General features: G+C 40.4%; 1 protein-coding gene across 1 annotated transcript; it reads right to left on the bottom strand.

Annotated features, from left to right (window-relative positions):
• Positions 1-6,663: 6,663 nt before the first annotated feature.
• Positions 6,664-14,535, bottom strand: ppp4r2b (protein phosphatase 4, regulatory subunit 2b). Its single transcript, XM_026168915.1, has 9 exons — positions 14,364-14,535; positions 13,643-13,724; positions 11,678-11,848; positions 10,624-10,717; positions 10,505-10,542; positions 10,318-10,392; positions 10,088-10,228; positions 9,702-10,003; positions 6,664-8,106 (listed from the first exon to the last, which is right to left on the bottom strand). Exons 1-9 carry the CDS (start codon positions 14,395-14,397, stop codon positions 7,736-7,738), a joined length of 1,308 nt encoding a protein of 435 aa, XP_026024700.1. The 5' UTR covers positions 14,398-14,535; the 3' UTR covers positions 6,664-7,735.
• Positions 14,536-16,727: the final 2,192 nt, after the last annotated feature.

The raw sequence follows: 16,727 nt of genomic DNA, 5'->3' as shown, positions 1-16,727 counted from the left end.
TTATATAGGCCGTTAGCTTTTATTAATCTCCTCTGAAAGCATGAGGTAAACCTGAAGTTCACATCTTTAGAAAGGTTTGATTCTTTTAATATTTGCACCCTCCATCTTGTGCATTCATTTATAATGTATATGCCATGTCTCAGTAATTCATGTCCCGTACACGTTAGAATGCAGCTCTCTAGACCTTTCCAGCAAGCTCAGTGAGTCCTGCCTGTTGATTTAAAATAGTGACAGGAGATCTATTCTTGTGTTGAAAGCACGCTGCTTGTGGCACGGGATTTTTGTTTTTTTCTGGCCTCCCACAGCAGCAGTTTTCAGCCATGCATAGCATGTTCTCTCAAGCTACATTTCAACTTTATGTTCTTCCAGCTGAAGCTTAAACCAATAAAGCTTAAGTGGCCACAACAGAGGAGCTTGTGTTATTTAGCTGTTTTTGAAGGCTTCAGACAGAGAAATGCTGAATGTATTTATTTTTCAGAGCTGAAGTGAAGCGCGCACTCAGTTTGTTGCTTATTTTTGCTTTTGGCCATTAGAACAATTACTATATGTCTGTTTTTTTGCATGGACAGGTATCTCAGGCAGATCCTCTCCCATGTGCCTCTTCACTGTGGCCAAACAATCCATTATCATCCTCATAAAGCATCCAGGCAACCTGCCTCCTCAGCCACAGGACGCACACATGCACAGACCCACTCAGAGGCAGTATCACCGCATACACACACACAATCGCTATAATTGCACCTTTATTAGTCTCCCATTCACACTTTTTACAACCCGGCGCAAAGAGCAGATCGCATCTCTGGAAATGGCCTCTAAAAGCACGGGACTGTTATAAACAAGACCCTCCAGTGCCATTAGGCTGAGTGGCTCAGGGAAGCAGGCAGGCCCTATGCTGCCAGCATGGTGAGTAAAGTCAGTAAGTGTACTTCATAGGAGTGTCACATGCAGAAAGGCTATCAAGGAAACTTTTTTCTATTACACTGGATGGCCCGTGATGCTTTTTTAAGGTAAAGAACTGGATGTCAGCTGGTGGCATCTTAGCTGAAGTGCTACAGATTGGACCGAGAACCCATCAGGGTCATAAGAAAATCATAAAATTCTATCTATGTCCATCTAACCAGGATGTAGCACATCCTAGATGATGATTTTAATTGTGGGCAGACCTCCACTTCTATAAACATGCATATAAGACATGGGTGCCCCATAGCAAATATGGTGGTTGCACGGAAGCAAATTATAGATTTGTAGTTATGGCGCTAACAAAATACAGCCTGGTTGCAAGTGAAGGAAAACTTTGAAAACATCCACTCTGAATGAGGAAAAAACGTCATGCTGGATATATATACTGATATACAGACTAAGTAATGTGTTAGGAACAAACAAATAGAAAATAAAATGATCGACCTACAGAGGGCAGAATTCAAAGACATGTCAGTGGCCTTCACTTGTAAAACCACTCCTGTTTTGGGGGTTGCCCCCTCTATGTAGACTTCTCGTGAGCTTGCAGTGTACGACCAACGTTTTTCCCATGAAAGGTTTACCATCCATACATCACACCATGTTTCTGTCTTTTTGTGGGGTTGTGCCACTCCAGGGCGCCCTTTAGTTAAACAAGTGGCCCAAGTTTTCTTCAACAAATTGTTTTCAGTTTTGTTTCTATGACTTTTTGCCAGTAACACCCCATGTGACCTTACTCTGCAGTGCCTCTCTGGACTGCTTATCAAATATTGTAGAAGACAGCTCAGGTCGTCAGGCACAGGCCTTCAGACTGTTTCAAGTGTTACATAAAAGATTTGCGAAGCTGCATCATTGTTGCTCAATATTTCTCAATATTGCAGTGTCTATGGGACTAAGACGCACAGCTTTCAAACATAAGGTTAAGCGCTTCAGTACGAGTCAAATCGACAATCTCTTTTTTAACACTGACCTGATTTTCCCCAGCCAGGCTCACTGCCAGCATTTTATCACCAGCCATAAATGTCACCACTTCACATAATGTGTAATGTCCTACAATTTCCTGCCTTGGCGTTCTTGACAGGACTTGAAGCCGATCAGAAGGATGATGCTGAAAGGCGCTGACACAAATAGACTGGCTAGATCAAAGCATTAACCCCATATACTGTCGCTTTGTGATGATGCCATTCTGACAGCAAAGTGGAAATTCAAACAGCAGCCACCTGAGGATGGTGCCCTCAGAGTGCACCGCCTCCACGAGGAGTTGCATAAAACTCCACTCTGCAAAAACCCCCAGTCTGGGCATCAATCCCTACCTTTTTCAGCACACCCATTCAGGACATTACATAGTATTTCTCAGTGTCCGCACTTTGCTAAGCGCTTCTTGTGAAGTCTGTCTGGAGGCCTCCTGTGGTTGAACCAAATCCATTTTTAGATATGCCTCGTGTTCTTGAAATACGGAGAGACTTTATGTTTTTTTTCCCCAGCGACTTGTCTAGTCTGCCAACACACTGAACAGAGTCCCACCACTGCTGCTGCATGCCGTTTTGACAGAGGGGTTCAGAATGTTAAACCCTGCTGTGCATCAAATAATGCAACCTGACATTGACACCAACCTGCAGACCAGAAAATCTACACTAACTGTTTACAGAAAGTCAAAAAGACACCGAACTAGCTACAAGCAGCATATTCAAATATTTTATTTGAATATGCTGCTATCAACACATGGGAGTTGATCTGATGCGGTTCTCAAACAGGCGTGATAAACGCATCAGTAGAAGGAGGCAGCAAACACGCTGTCTGGCTGTTAGACGGTGAAGAAAAAGACAGCTGTGTCATCTTCATTCACAAGCAATCGCAGACTGAGCACCCACAGAAAGAAAATTAGACGGGCGAGGGTTCATTGTGCGGACAGCACTGGATGGAACTGAAAGGGGTCATGATGATTCAAGGCAGTGTATTAGGAGGCATACTGACTATGTCACCATGAGCAGCAGCAGCGAGAGGACGAGGGGGAGGAGGGGGAGAAAGAAAACCTGGGCTGCATTCTGATCTTAGAGGAGGATATAAGCATGTTTGGTCTGCCTGCGAAACTAAACAGTACCCTCTATTGGATGAGACGGAGATTGCGTCTGCCGGTCTCTTACTGGTCAGGAAGGACGTAGTGATGCTGACACTGCTGCTGCTCCATCTGTGAACTTTCAATCCTATTGAGCCACTCGCATGCTCCAATCTGTTATAATGACTTTCAAAAGACTCGGTATATTTCTTCTTTTAATCCTGTCTCTGTCGCTGACTGTATCCAACGCTGAACTCCTTCCACTTAACATGACGACTCAAGGGAACGATTATGATTTGACAAAAACTTCCAAAGACACCCCCAATCCCCAGTGGGGTGCAGAGTGGGTTGGATTTTAATTTCATAGTTATTTTACTGAGGAGTTTGATCAAAGGCTCCACTTTATTCGCTCCACCTATCACTCCAACCTCTACATAAACTCTTATAATTACTTGCTAACAACAAGTCTGCCGGCAGTGAGACAATTTACACCATGCGAAGGGTTTCGAAATATATATTTTTTATCTGAAAGGTGTTTTCTTTTCTTTTATTCCAGCAGTTTAAATAATGCTAACACTAATGGTAATACTACTACTATTGTTGTTATTATGACTATTATTGCTGATTATGTGAGACAAAGTTTTTACAGGGGCTTTGTGATTCATATAAAATGAATCAATAGCCTGTAGAAGCACTAGTATTTGAGAGTAAGGGCTGGACTGCTATACCTTCATTCATCGTTTTTTGGCCTCACATTTGACTTGAATACTTTGTTATACAGAGGAGTTCTTGTTTGAGTCGATGACTGCAAGTCGCCCAAGTAAATGAACCCAAATCATCAGGCCTCCGCCACCGTGCAGGACAGTTGGTATGAGGTCTTTGTGTTGATATGCTTTTGCTTTATCCTAAATGTGATGCTGTTCATTATGACCAAACAGCTTCACTTCAGTCTCAACGGTCAGACAGTATTGTTCCAGAGGTCTTGTGGCTTGTTCAGATGCAAGTTTGCAAGCTTAAACCATGCGACCAAATTCTCTGGAGAGAAGACGCTTCCTGCTGGCAACCCTTGGCAGCCGTACTTGTTTTGTATTTTTCTGTACTGTCATGAAATTTAACATGGTAACTGATTCCTTTAATATCTGAGCTCAAGGGCAGGTTGCCATTTGGGGTGAGTAAAGTTCAAGTATTTTATTAGTGTGTTGCTTAACATTAATTACCAGATAAATACTGATGCAATTTGCTAATACCAGCATTTGCTAACAATAAAAGGCTCCAGTCTCACTTTTAGCTCCAAAACTCATAACGGCAGATCTTAAAATGCTGACATTGATGTTTCAAACTGTCAACAACCAATGGGTTACATGACGGTGGTTATTCCAACATTTATATACAGTCTATGAGAATAACATATGCACTAAAGAGTAGTTATGAAAACCACAAAACCTATGAAAACTGCCATCTTCCTCTGTGGACAGCACCTGCCATTCATGAATCTCGGGTCAGATTAAAAATCATCTTGGGTCAAAGCTGTGTTTAATATCCCTCCGGATCTGGCATTTGTCTCCCTGGAGACTAGTCTTCAAAGCCCACCGTTTAATCAGAGCTGCACAGATTAATGCAGTCCGCTCTTTATTTCCTCTGTGAGCCTGGGTAAATTTCAGCAGTGAAGGCAGCGGCAAAAGATGATAATATGGACATACAGGCAGAAGCATCTCTTATTCTTATGGGTTTAACGAAGAAAGAGAGGTGAAAGGTCATCTTTATTTAAAAGTCAAAGGTTTACTCCTTTTTATATTTCCATTGTAGCCATAGGCCCAGAAATGCTTGTGAGCTTTAACAGAAAACATGTCTTTAATATCTCCAAAGTCAAACAGATCATGTTTTTTTCCTCTTTTATGTAAAATGAAAAATTCCATCCATTTTTTAACATCATTATCCAATTCAGCGTTACAGTGGGGGCAGGAGTCTGTCCCTGCTCTCACAGGGCAAAGAGGAAGGGTACACCTGTGAACAGAAAACATGATTCTTGTACTTGGCCTATGAGGAACCTAACAGAACTACAAACTACACTTCGTACACCATGTGCGCATGATGGCATCAAAGCTGGACATTAAAGTCGACCGCTGCGCATGTAACGGAGGAATAAACCTAACAAAGCAACTGCTGGAGGAACAGAACAGCTGCATTTCATTACAGGCTGTTGTCATGCAGGCTACGTGGCACGTTTTACCTCGGCTCATAAAAGGATTAGAAGCTCTGTTAAAGTTCTTAGCACCAGCTGTTTTTCATGATCCCAGCATGTTATTGCATGTGCAGCCTGTGTTGAGGCTGAATTGCATCAGTCAACATGCAATAATGGGAACAGAGTTGTGTCACAATGCAGGGTAAACAACAATTTTGATTTTTTCTTCTCGTTTGTTCTGATGAATTTACATAAGTTATCATTACATGACTATCTTTAATACTAAGTAGTGCTGTGTAATACTTTAGTTAGTATTGATCTGATACAAAGTAAATACAGGGCCAGTATTGCAGCTTATGTAGAGAGAGTGTGCTGTGATTTATGAATTTGACTTTCCTCAATAATTAGTTAACGCAACAAAACACACCTTTCAGCTTTCCACATATTTTGAAAACTGGGTTCTGATCCAAAGCAGTTTGGATCATTGTGTTGTTTAAATGTGATATAGGCTATAAATAAAATAAGAGGACAGAACGAAAGTATCGATCTGATACAAATACCACCGTTGGAACCAACTATCAACATCTGGACTGATCCACCTACCTTTAGTGTTAGAACTATGGTATGCCATTGTGTGTGTGATGCAGAATTAGAGTAGAGCAGAACTTTGTATGGCTAGGAAAAACCAGGGTACGAAAATTATTTCCAAATCAGAAACTACTGTAAAACCAGGCATCCATGTGCATCACTCATTTTAGTTCGAGGGCCACACGTCTGATCAAGTGTTTTTATATTATGTATAAAAACAATTGTTTTGTTTTTTGATCTTAAGTATAAACACATTCTGAACAACAATTGCCTCAAGGCACTTTATATTGTAGGGAAAAGACCCTACAGCAGGGGTGGGGGAGCTCCAGGCCTCAAGGGCCGGTGTCCTGCAGAGTTTAGATCTCACCATGGATCAAGACACCGGAATCAGATGATTAGCTCATTACCAGGCTTCTGGTGAACTTCAAAACATGTTGAAGAGTTAATTTAGCCATTTAAATCTGCTGTGTTGGATCAGGGACATATCTAAAACCTGCAGGACACCGGCCCTTGAGGCCCGAGTTCCCCCACCCCTGACCTACAGTATTGGAAAGGAAAATCAGCAATCACACTTGGTGACAGTGGGAAGGAAAAACTCCCTTTTACCAGGAAGAAATGTCCAGTAAAACTGGGCTTGGGAAAAAAAAAAAAAAAAAAAAAAAATACGGACAGTGTTAAGTCCAAATATTACACAACCATTTAGTGGGCTGGACTTCCTGCTCATTCACAAATGAGCACGCACACACACCCAAACTGGACCCTGGAAAGAACTCGCCCCTAAATTAACTAAAGCCATCAAATATATGCTTGTTGTTCACATCATCTACATATTCCTAAATAATTAATGCACAACATGAATGGTTAAGTGAGCAAGACCACCAACCATAAAAATGTTAACATTTATTGCTGTTTCTGAATACCCCATTGAAAGCAAAAGCATTCAGAGTATACACAGAAATTGTACAATTAGATATGGTTTCACAAAGGCAGTGAACACATACTGTATTACAATCTACAAAAAAATCTACTTTACAGAAATTTAAAATTCTAAATATCAAAAAGTACAGCTGCAGAAACAAGTGTAGAACTGGAACCAGAAAACTGCTCTGGATATCGGTTGGTGAAACAACATGGTGACATCACAATACAAAGAAAGCATCTGATCTTTGTACTTACAGCTGGTATTTGGAAACTACAACTGGCAGACGAAACTAAACAAAAAACAAATATACGTCAAAATAACTCATTGAAATGATCATAAATTATGTTGGTTTTATGCATCCGAAATATCATTTTACAAAGGACGCCTCTATAAGGTAGACCGTCATAGTACTGTTCAGTAGGATTGGTAGTGTATCAATGTGGGGTGGGTTAAACAGGACACCGGGGGGGGGGGATCTCACATCTCTGGTGGAACACACGTTGGTTAGTTGGTTGCCATAGTTTAGGTCAGGAACAGATTTGCTGGTTTGTTTAGCTTACATGTGAAATTCTTAAATAATGAAGATCTGATGCAGCTCTGTTCTGACCCTGGCAGTGTGCTACACTACGGTTAAAGACTACCAATCCTGTAATAATGTCAAAATGGCTGGAGTGAGTGGCATTAAACAACCAGACCACCACAGAACTCAAACAACCCCAGTGAAAGAGACAAAAACCAAAACACAGCTGCAGAAACCAACCCCTTTTAGGGGAAACTTAAAAGCAAACTAAAAAACAGAAGAGAGGAAGATCAATAAAATATTCCAGTTAAAAAGAAGGAAAAGAAAAAATTTTTTTGGGATGCCCACATCAGTGCCAGGTAGCCATTTTGGAGGAGTGTCCAAAGCGTAACGAGGCGTTCTTCTTGTGTTTGAGGTGCTGTCCTCGTTCCCAGTGACAGTCAAGCTGGAGTCAAGGACAAGCTGGTTTATGGTCACACATGGCTGCAAAGGGAGGGGGAGGCTCTCAGTCTAGTCCTGCTCCATAGGCTCCTCGGTGTTCCCAGTGTTTAAGATGGCACTTCCCATATCGCCCTCTGTAGGAGGTTCACTTGTACTGCTGGAGGGAGTGAGAGCTACATCTTCACTGGCCGCTTCTGCTCTCTCCTCTATGCTACAGCTGCTATCGCTGCTGCTACTGCTGCTGATGACTGGGTCACTGTTGCTCTCCTCACTGTCTCTGCTGGTCTCGGGGCTTTCCAGGTCGCCTGTGGGTGCCTGCTGCTCTGTCTGATCCATGTCGCTGCCCTCGTCCTCTGAGCCACACGGCACTTCCCTCTCGGCCTGCTCGGCCTCCTGGCCCGAGTCTGCACATGCATCGGCCGCCGTGCTGCTAGTTGGTTCTGTAAAAAGTGAAAAAGAGCAGAGGAAAAACTAAATCAAAAGTAGCTCCAGAGGGGGAGGGATGCACGCGATCCCAACATTACACTGGCGAGTACAGTAGGAAGATATTTACAGAAAGAAAATTATATATTCTTGAGAATTCACTCTCACCTCCAATAATGCTTCTGCATTATAATAAATGAAATGTTACCTTTTGTATCAGTAAATGAACTCTTTATGTGGTTTACATCATTTAAAACTATCCTTTCGTGCCTACAAATAATTCCTTTTTACTTTACTTAACCATCTGTTCAGGTCTTGCTCTACGAGTACACATGCAGAGGTATTTGTAGGCCACTCTGGTCTAAACTACGTAATGCAAGAACCACAGCCACCACATTGTCATTGCAGTAAAAGGTACTGACAGCATCTTCAGGTATCAGCAGACCTGGCCTCTTAAACCTGGATTATATTGTGCTGAGAATACAGCTGGAGACCCAACGGCCAAGTGGTCATTCGTATTATACTCGTTTGATATCTGCTTGAAGTCCGATGCCTGGATTGTAATGCAAGTTCACCACAAAAAAAAACAACAACAACAACAACAGGCACAGAGACGTCTGCATGAATCCTTTTGCTAACTGCGTAATGACGACATTTACACCAGTGGAACTCGCAGACTTGCGGGTGCAGAGTAATCCCTGCTTCATCGTTAACAAATCCAGCACCACTCGGCCCTCAGCTCGGCTGTCCCTCTCTTCTGCCAGCTGCCCAAATTACACACACTGTGCATCAAATTATATGGTATTAATAGGACATGGGGTCAGTTTTATTTTCAACGCTATTCCTTAGTTAACTAGTTAAACTACAGCTTACATCAATGTAGCGACAATTTGTGAAACTGGACTGGAAACTGGTTACAATCTATATCAATTCCTCAGTCATGATGTTGAATATTGGGCAGTAAAGTCACACTTTACACAGAAAGTACTGCTTGAATTGTTCAACAACCAACAAGAGACACCAAAACATGTGTTTGTGAAAAGTACCCTTGAAAATCTAAAAGCCACAAGTTGTCCCTTTATTGAGATCAAAGAAAAAGTACCAGATGTTCACACCTTACGTGTTATAGTTATATATGTCAGAGTTTAAGCCAACTCTGACTTTGATGCTCCATGTTGCAGTGTAAAGTCAGAGCAAGCATGTCATTTGTAAGAAAGTGAGTAGTCTCGCTTTTCTTTTCTTAAAACATAAAAACAATTACTTTTTAACCAAAATAGTGACAAGCTGTTTTGCCGTACCAAGACTTGTTCTCCAGGTTCCCTATGGTAAAGTTCTGAAGCATGTTTTTGAACAAGGTAAACTATCACAAAGCATCTGAGCTGTTTCTGTTTTTAAACTCTGCAATCTGATTGTTAACTGGGGTTGGTTTAGTACGCTAGAAACCTGAACAGCCAATACAGCCAGCACATTTGCACATTTGCACAATCGCTTGTATTTTTCATTATCTACGTTTGTAGAGTCAGCTCGACTTTGTAGCCTCAAACTGCTCAGTACTAAATTTATTGCCTTAACGTCCACAACCAATGAACAAACAGCACTGAAGAACACCTACCTTGGTCTTCAGTGGCAGCAGCACTGCTAGAGGCTTCATCCTCCTTATATGCAACCTTTTCTTCTTCTTCCTCTTCTTGGACCATGGCTTCTGCTTCTTTTGAGTGGCAGGTGGCATCTGAAGGCCTCAATGCATCCACCCCATGCTCCTCCTCTTCATCCTCCTCCTCATCTTCTTCCTCTTCATCCTTGCTGAACTTAAGTCTCTTCACCTCTTGCTGTTCAGCTTCCATGTCCTCTTCTGTTTCATCGTGTTTGTTCTTTACCGAGCTTCCCGGGGATCCGCCTGATGGCGAAACCTCACTAAAAATGAAATAAGAAACCAGAGATACACGTGAGACCAGCAGCTTTGATTGCGCTCCTGGTGTGTTAAGAATTCGGACATACCTGGAATCTTTGTCGCCATCTGGGTCCGTGTCAGTGTCTTTGTTGTCTGTGCTGTCTGGCAGACCATTAGCTGTTAGTGAGCTGGCCAGAGAAACTTTCGGTCTGTTCAGTGGTCGTGGAGTTCCTGGACCATTCACTTTCCTATCACAAAAGCAAACCAAAACAAATAAATAAATGAAAATACATATTTATTTTTTTAAATCAGGTCAATAATCTGTCCTCAACACAACCTCTCTGTAAACGCAGATGTGCTTCCAGGAGCCATTACTCCATTCATTCTATTCACAGCACTGCATCCATTTTTTCTGCAAAAGCATGAAAGAGAAAAAAATATTAATGCATTATTAAAACCCTCTGCATGGACACTGAATGCAGATAAATATTCTATTAAACTCTAAACTTGAACACATCACTTACTCTGAGATTGGATGGACACAGCTTACCACCATTACGTTCTAGAGGGAAATAAAAATTTCTAAAGTTAATCACAGACATTATTAGTTGAAAAATACCTAACTTTTCTGTTCACGTCTTACCTTCTCCACCCCCCGAAGAAACTTATCTGTTCCTGTATAGTTCCTCTTAGGTTCTGTAAGTAGCTCACACAGGCGCTGGATCGTGAACGGGATTCTACAAATGGAAGCAGAGCAACAGATTCACCATACAGTGACCAGGACAAGTGTCCTTCAGAAGGTCCATGAATCTATTTTATGTGGTTCGTAAGTGGGAAGTCACCAGTTATAAAAATCAACAGGGAAGGACAGATAATATTGAGAAACACTGTTCTGAGCTCTAATAGTCTCCCTTTAAGAAATGAGATTCAACTCGGTGTTGATTGATATACCCCCAAATCACAACAGTCACCTCAAGGTGCTTCATACTGTAGAGTAAAGACCCTACACTAATACAGAGAAAACCCCAGCAATCAGGCAACCCCTTACGAGCAAGTTTTATGGCAACAGCGGGAAGGAAAAGCTCCCTTTAAACAGGAAGAAACCTGTGGCAGAACCAGGCTAAGAGAGGGTCCAGTTGGGCAACCAGTTGAAGAGGAGATGAAGAGAAACAAACTTAGTTGGGTACAGCTCTAGTTGAATCAGGTTTTGAACAATCTTTGTACTCTGCTAATTTAATCTAGTTTTACAGCATGGTTTTTCATCTAGAACTGGTCTTATGTGGTCTAGATGGTGCTGAAGGGTTGGAGGTGGGCTAAATCCCAACTCTGAAAGTAGGTTATAAGTAGTAGCATGGTTCCTTTAACTATAGGTTTAACAGCAAAATTGTGCAAATAACTGAACTAGTTGCTCAGTACACTCATTTATTTAAAGCTGCCAACCACAAATTAACTTGAAATGTATCCAAAATTGATGAATAAAAGTACTGTTGACACACATTATGCAAAATTCTGAAAGAAAGTGCAAACTGACTGGCCTGAAAAGACTTGGGCAATAGGAAATGCTTTCACAACAAGCAAAAAAACACGAAAGAAAGAAAAAGTGTATATGTGCACATATAACACACAGGGTAACCTTGCTTGGCTTCTCTATTGATACCACTTCTGCCTCACGTGTTCCACTTCAGCTCAGTACCCACCCATTGTATCCCTTCACAATCTTTAGAATTCTCTCTTTCATATCTTCAAATGGAACTGACTCCACATTGGGATTTGCAGGACCTCTTTGCTCAGGTGCTGAGGCTCTGAAGTCATCCATCACTTTCTCCAATTTAAACAGGAAGTAGTTCTTAAATTGAGACCATTGAACCCTAAAGGAAATACAGTGAATAATTAGAAACAGGTCAACACACTGGCAGAAGACATGTTAGAAGCTTAAAACAAGTCAAAGTTCAACATTTCCACCACTGTGACAAATGGCAGATAAATTAGAAACTGCAATGTTGTTAAAGTTAACAGACCTATGCTATATGAAAGAAATGGACCCTTCCACTGTATTTTTACAGTCTGAAATCTACCCCACACTTTTGTATTTTTGCGATTATCTAATAAGACCAGGTAATGTCAGATACCACAAATCATTTTGGAAATCAAATGCAATATTAAAAAAAGGGTCATCCATCCATCCATCCATTCGCTTCCGCTTATCCTTTTTCAGGGTCGCAGGGGGTGCTGGAGCCTATCCCAGCTGTCATAGGGCGAAAGGCGGGGTACACCCTGGACAGGTCGCCAGTCTGTCGCAGGGCTAACACATAGGAACAGACAACCATTCACACTCACATTCACTCGCACATTCACACCTAGTGGCAATTTGGATTATCCAATTAACCTATCCCCACAAGCTGCATGTCTTTGGACGGTGGGAGGAAGCCGGAGTACCCGGAGAGAACCCACGCAAACACGGGGAGAACATGCAAACTCCACACAGAAAGACCCTGGCCTGATGGTGGAATTGAACTCAGGACCTTCTTGCTGTGAGGCAACAGTGCTAACCACCGTGCCACCGTGCCGCCCAAAAAAGGCAAAAAAAGGTCCAAAAAAAAAAAAAAAAAAAAAAGGGTCAAATAAACAATTTTTAAAAATGTTAAAAAAAAAAAAACTTTATTGATTACTCTGTGAAAAGAGTAATTTTAACATGGCCTTAAAAACATGTCACCACTAGACTGAATATGTGTTTATGTGTGTAGTACAATTTTTCCAAGGTTAGGTCTAGCTGCAAAAAAAAATAAAAAAATAAAAAAATAAAAAAGGCATTAGGCAAACACTGTGGTTGATGTTTATCTGTTGTGTCAAATCAGTTTGTACTAACTATAAATGTATGAAAGTTAGATACTCCAAAACATCTTTAGCTTGACACCAAAACTACAACCACACACACTGACTAGCTGCTTCAAATCCCTGCAGAGGGCCCTGGACATCTGACATCTCCGTTTGAAAAAGCTCTTACAACACTTACAAAAAGAAAGCTAGTGGTCATTTTGTGTACACCTCTTGTCATTTGCCACCGTTTCCTCCTGCTGGCTTGAGGGGCTGCTGTCTGCACCAGCATGTGGAATTTCTGGTAGCAGGTCAATGCTGACCCACCACAAACAAACTCACTTCCTATCCCCAAAATACAGGTGAATTCCCATCATAGGTCTTTGTTAGTACCTTAAACTTTTCTCATTACAATATTTTAATAATTGTTCTGTTTACCATTTCCTTTTTAATCACCCAACCCCACGTGTTTATTTGGCCCATTTTCTTTAATCTTATGCCTTATGTAAGAATAACTCACTTAGATTTCAACAGTACTTACTACAGGATACTGCAGTAAGAAACCCTTATGATTTTAAATGATCCAATTATAAAAACACATGTTAACTAATATAACAGCAAATTGAAATTACTTATAGTCATGAAAGCTTTGAGCCACACATACTTTAGGCTGTTATCTCAAGTCCAAAAAGTCTATAAAATGTCATCATACAGGGCCTATTTAAAATGATAACACTTGTGTATTTGTGTGTGTGTGTGTGTGTGTGTGTGTGTGCGTGTGTGAGAGAGAGAGAGAGTAAGAGAGAGAGCAAAGGGATACAATAAATAGGTCTGTAGTTTTCACCTACATGGCATCGCCAGTTTTGGCGATATGGCATAGAAACTGTTCCAGTAGAGGAGATGGCTCCTTCTTTCCTTTCTTGTCGAAATCTGTTAAGATGAAAAATAAAATAAAAAACCCTGAGTGGCTTAACATGACCATTTAACTAGTGGAGGTGCACAGGCTTTGATTTACCTCAGCTTTCCCAACAGTTTTGATAACTCTGCCAATAAACCTGGATATTTTGTTTACTTTCAGTTATAATCTACTCTAGCCGACACGTAAAAAGCTGGTACCAGATCCCTGAGGAGTCACCCTATCTCGTTAAAGTTATCTATTTACATAACCAGTGTTGCTAATTCGCTGGCTAGCCTAAGTTTAGCATGTTAAGTTAGCCAGAAGACCATAGCCGGCAAATAACTGTACAAAAAGCCGGTGACAGTCGTCATATACTTAACACATATCTGTGAGAATATTATCAGTTACTGAGGGCAAATACATAAGAACTTTACAGTAAATCCAAAGGAATAAGTTGTATTTTCTCGTCGTTCTTTCATGACTAAACCATTTCCGTGAAACCGCTTATAATGCTAGCCTTAGCTAACGCTAGCCTCGAGTATCAGCTAGCTAGCGCCATTAGCGTGAGAGATACAATCCGATCATTTGTTACAAAAGAGTAATCTGGGCCGGACACAAATATCGTGTGGTCTCGGCCGATGAAAGAACAAGAGGAATAAACTGAGTATAACCTCTGAGAGCTTCTTGAAGCGAATCAATTTCCATCACGTCGTTGCCCTCTGTCAGTCTTGTAGATATAAAAAAAAAAAGCAGACTGGCGGCTAGCTGCGGCTGCTAAGCTACAACCTCACAGACAGGCAAAGAGGAGGAAGCATTTTAATATGGCGCCGTGAGGTCACTGCCTGTTCGCTGAAACACACGGGGGGAGACAAGCGCTCCACTTATGAATGGAGGTGGATTTACACAAACAGACGGAGAAAATGAGACAATGTTTTAAGGGGCGACATTCTTTTAACACAATATCGACTTAAAACAGAATTTATACCAAAACAAATTCATCTTAAACATAAAAAAGTATATCAGAAAAATGTGAACCAAACTTGTAATTTAAATGTCTTTATCAGCACAAGTTTTGGATTTATGCTATCCAATACAATGCATGTGCATTTCTTTTTATTCGTGAAAAAAGGCATGGTTGGCTGAATGCCAATCTATTTGCGTTATGTAACATTATGATATACACATTTAGACGTGGGAAATTCAAGCTCAGCTGTATAATTTTTTAATAACAAGTGAATCAGAATGATTTCTATAAAAGTACACTGAACATAAAAAGATGCTGCATGTGAAATATCGATACATTAAGATGCTATGCACAGATACAATCTGGGACTGAGAGGCACTCATCACCATTTGCATACAGAGAATATTTACAAAGATATTTTTCTGAATCATTAGTTATGATATCTGACAACTTAAAATGTCGATTCTAAATATAGATTTTGTATCTTAAGTTAAATTTAGACTAAATTTAGGAGGGGTGTCAAATTTAGGTTTACCCACTGTGAAGCTGTGAACACATGGACCAGATGTGTATATGTGAGTTTGACAGCTGACATTCTTTAATTAACACCATCCCTGCCAATGACAATATATTCCAGCAATATGTTTTGCATATTCTGGGAGGTCTTGGATGATTACTGATTCATAAGTCACTGGAAGGTTTGAAACAATACTCTGACTGAGAAAAAGTCCATAATTTAAGAAATCCTTGATAATATTGTTTATTGTCTCATATATTCTTCCTACATCCAATTGGTCTATGCACACAATGGCCTCTGTAAATAATTTTCAACATATTGCTTACCATTATATGATTTATTCAAGAATACCAGTTACCATTTACAAAGTATGGGAGGTAAAGAAATATATCCTCATGTAAAAACAAAATAATCTTTATTTCTTTACATATTTGTTAAGGGCCCAGACATGGCATCTCAACTCTTAAGAGAAACTGCCTTTTAAAAAAGAAAAGAAAAAAGATATTTCATCGTGTAGACGCTTGTTTACATATTCAATATAGCCTTCAAGTGTGAAAAAAGGCACATGATAAGCAACAAATCACAATCTACTTTTTTCAGGTTTCTGGAGCCCTGATAAGTGGGTTAAAAGGTCTCCGGGCCTTGAGTTTGACAGACACGATAGAGAGTTAGGTGAGTGTTAGCTTCACTTTCAAATCGCTAAGATTGGGCTGTATTATCATATTTGGATCAAAATATACTGACATCAGATACTTACTGATCTTGTTGAAACAAATCTTCAGTAACCATCGTCTGTACTCTCTCTGTCACCATTTAAAGAATATAATTCATCCCCGTTTATTGTTTCAAACATATTAAAACACAATTGATTATTATGCAGTCATGGTGAAAACAAACAAACACACACAAAAAAGCAACAACAAACATTTGTATTAGGACATAATTAAAACTATCTGGTCTTTAATAGGTCTTAAAATGAGATGAACAACAACACATGACATATTATTATACCGTGTTATTAACAAAAATAAGGCCAAAATGTAGACGCACTGTATAAAAACTAAGGACACCCTTACTGCTTTCTAGTGGCCAGGTGCTGCTAATGAAATGCATTTGATCATTGATCATCAGCAACCTATATATAAGTTTTGGCAGTTTGCTGGTCTGAGATCAGCAATGTTCTTATAGTAGCAATTGGTGCTCTCCATCAGTCTTGGAAGGGGCCATTTACAAATAATTGTAAGAAAGATTATTTACCAGTGGAAAACATTCATTACAAATGCCAGTCTTCCACTGAGTGCACATCCCAAATTCACCCCAAAACAGAATGTGCAATGCTTGGAGGAAGTTAAAAAAACCCAAGCTGTATCTCTACAGGCCTCAGTTAGCATGTTAAATACCAAAGCTCATTGCAGTACAATTAGAAAAAAACACTTGTTTAGTTTTTTTTTCTAATTTTTCTGCAATGAGTTTGTTTGGAATGATTGGCAGGAGAAAGTCTCCTCTCCATAATAAAAACCCCAAAGAAAAACAAGGCAGCACAGCTGATGTTTG

Source organism: Astatotilapia calliptera, chromosome 5, assembly GCF_900246225.1.
Source record: "Astatotilapia calliptera chromosome 5, fAstCal1.2, whole genome shotgun sequence".
NCBI lineage: Eukaryota > Metazoa > Chordata > Actinopteri > Cichliformes > Cichlidae > Astatotilapia > Astatotilapia calliptera.
Note: the sequence above shows the minus strand (reverse complement) of the source record. Positions and strands in the feature narration are given on the sequence as shown.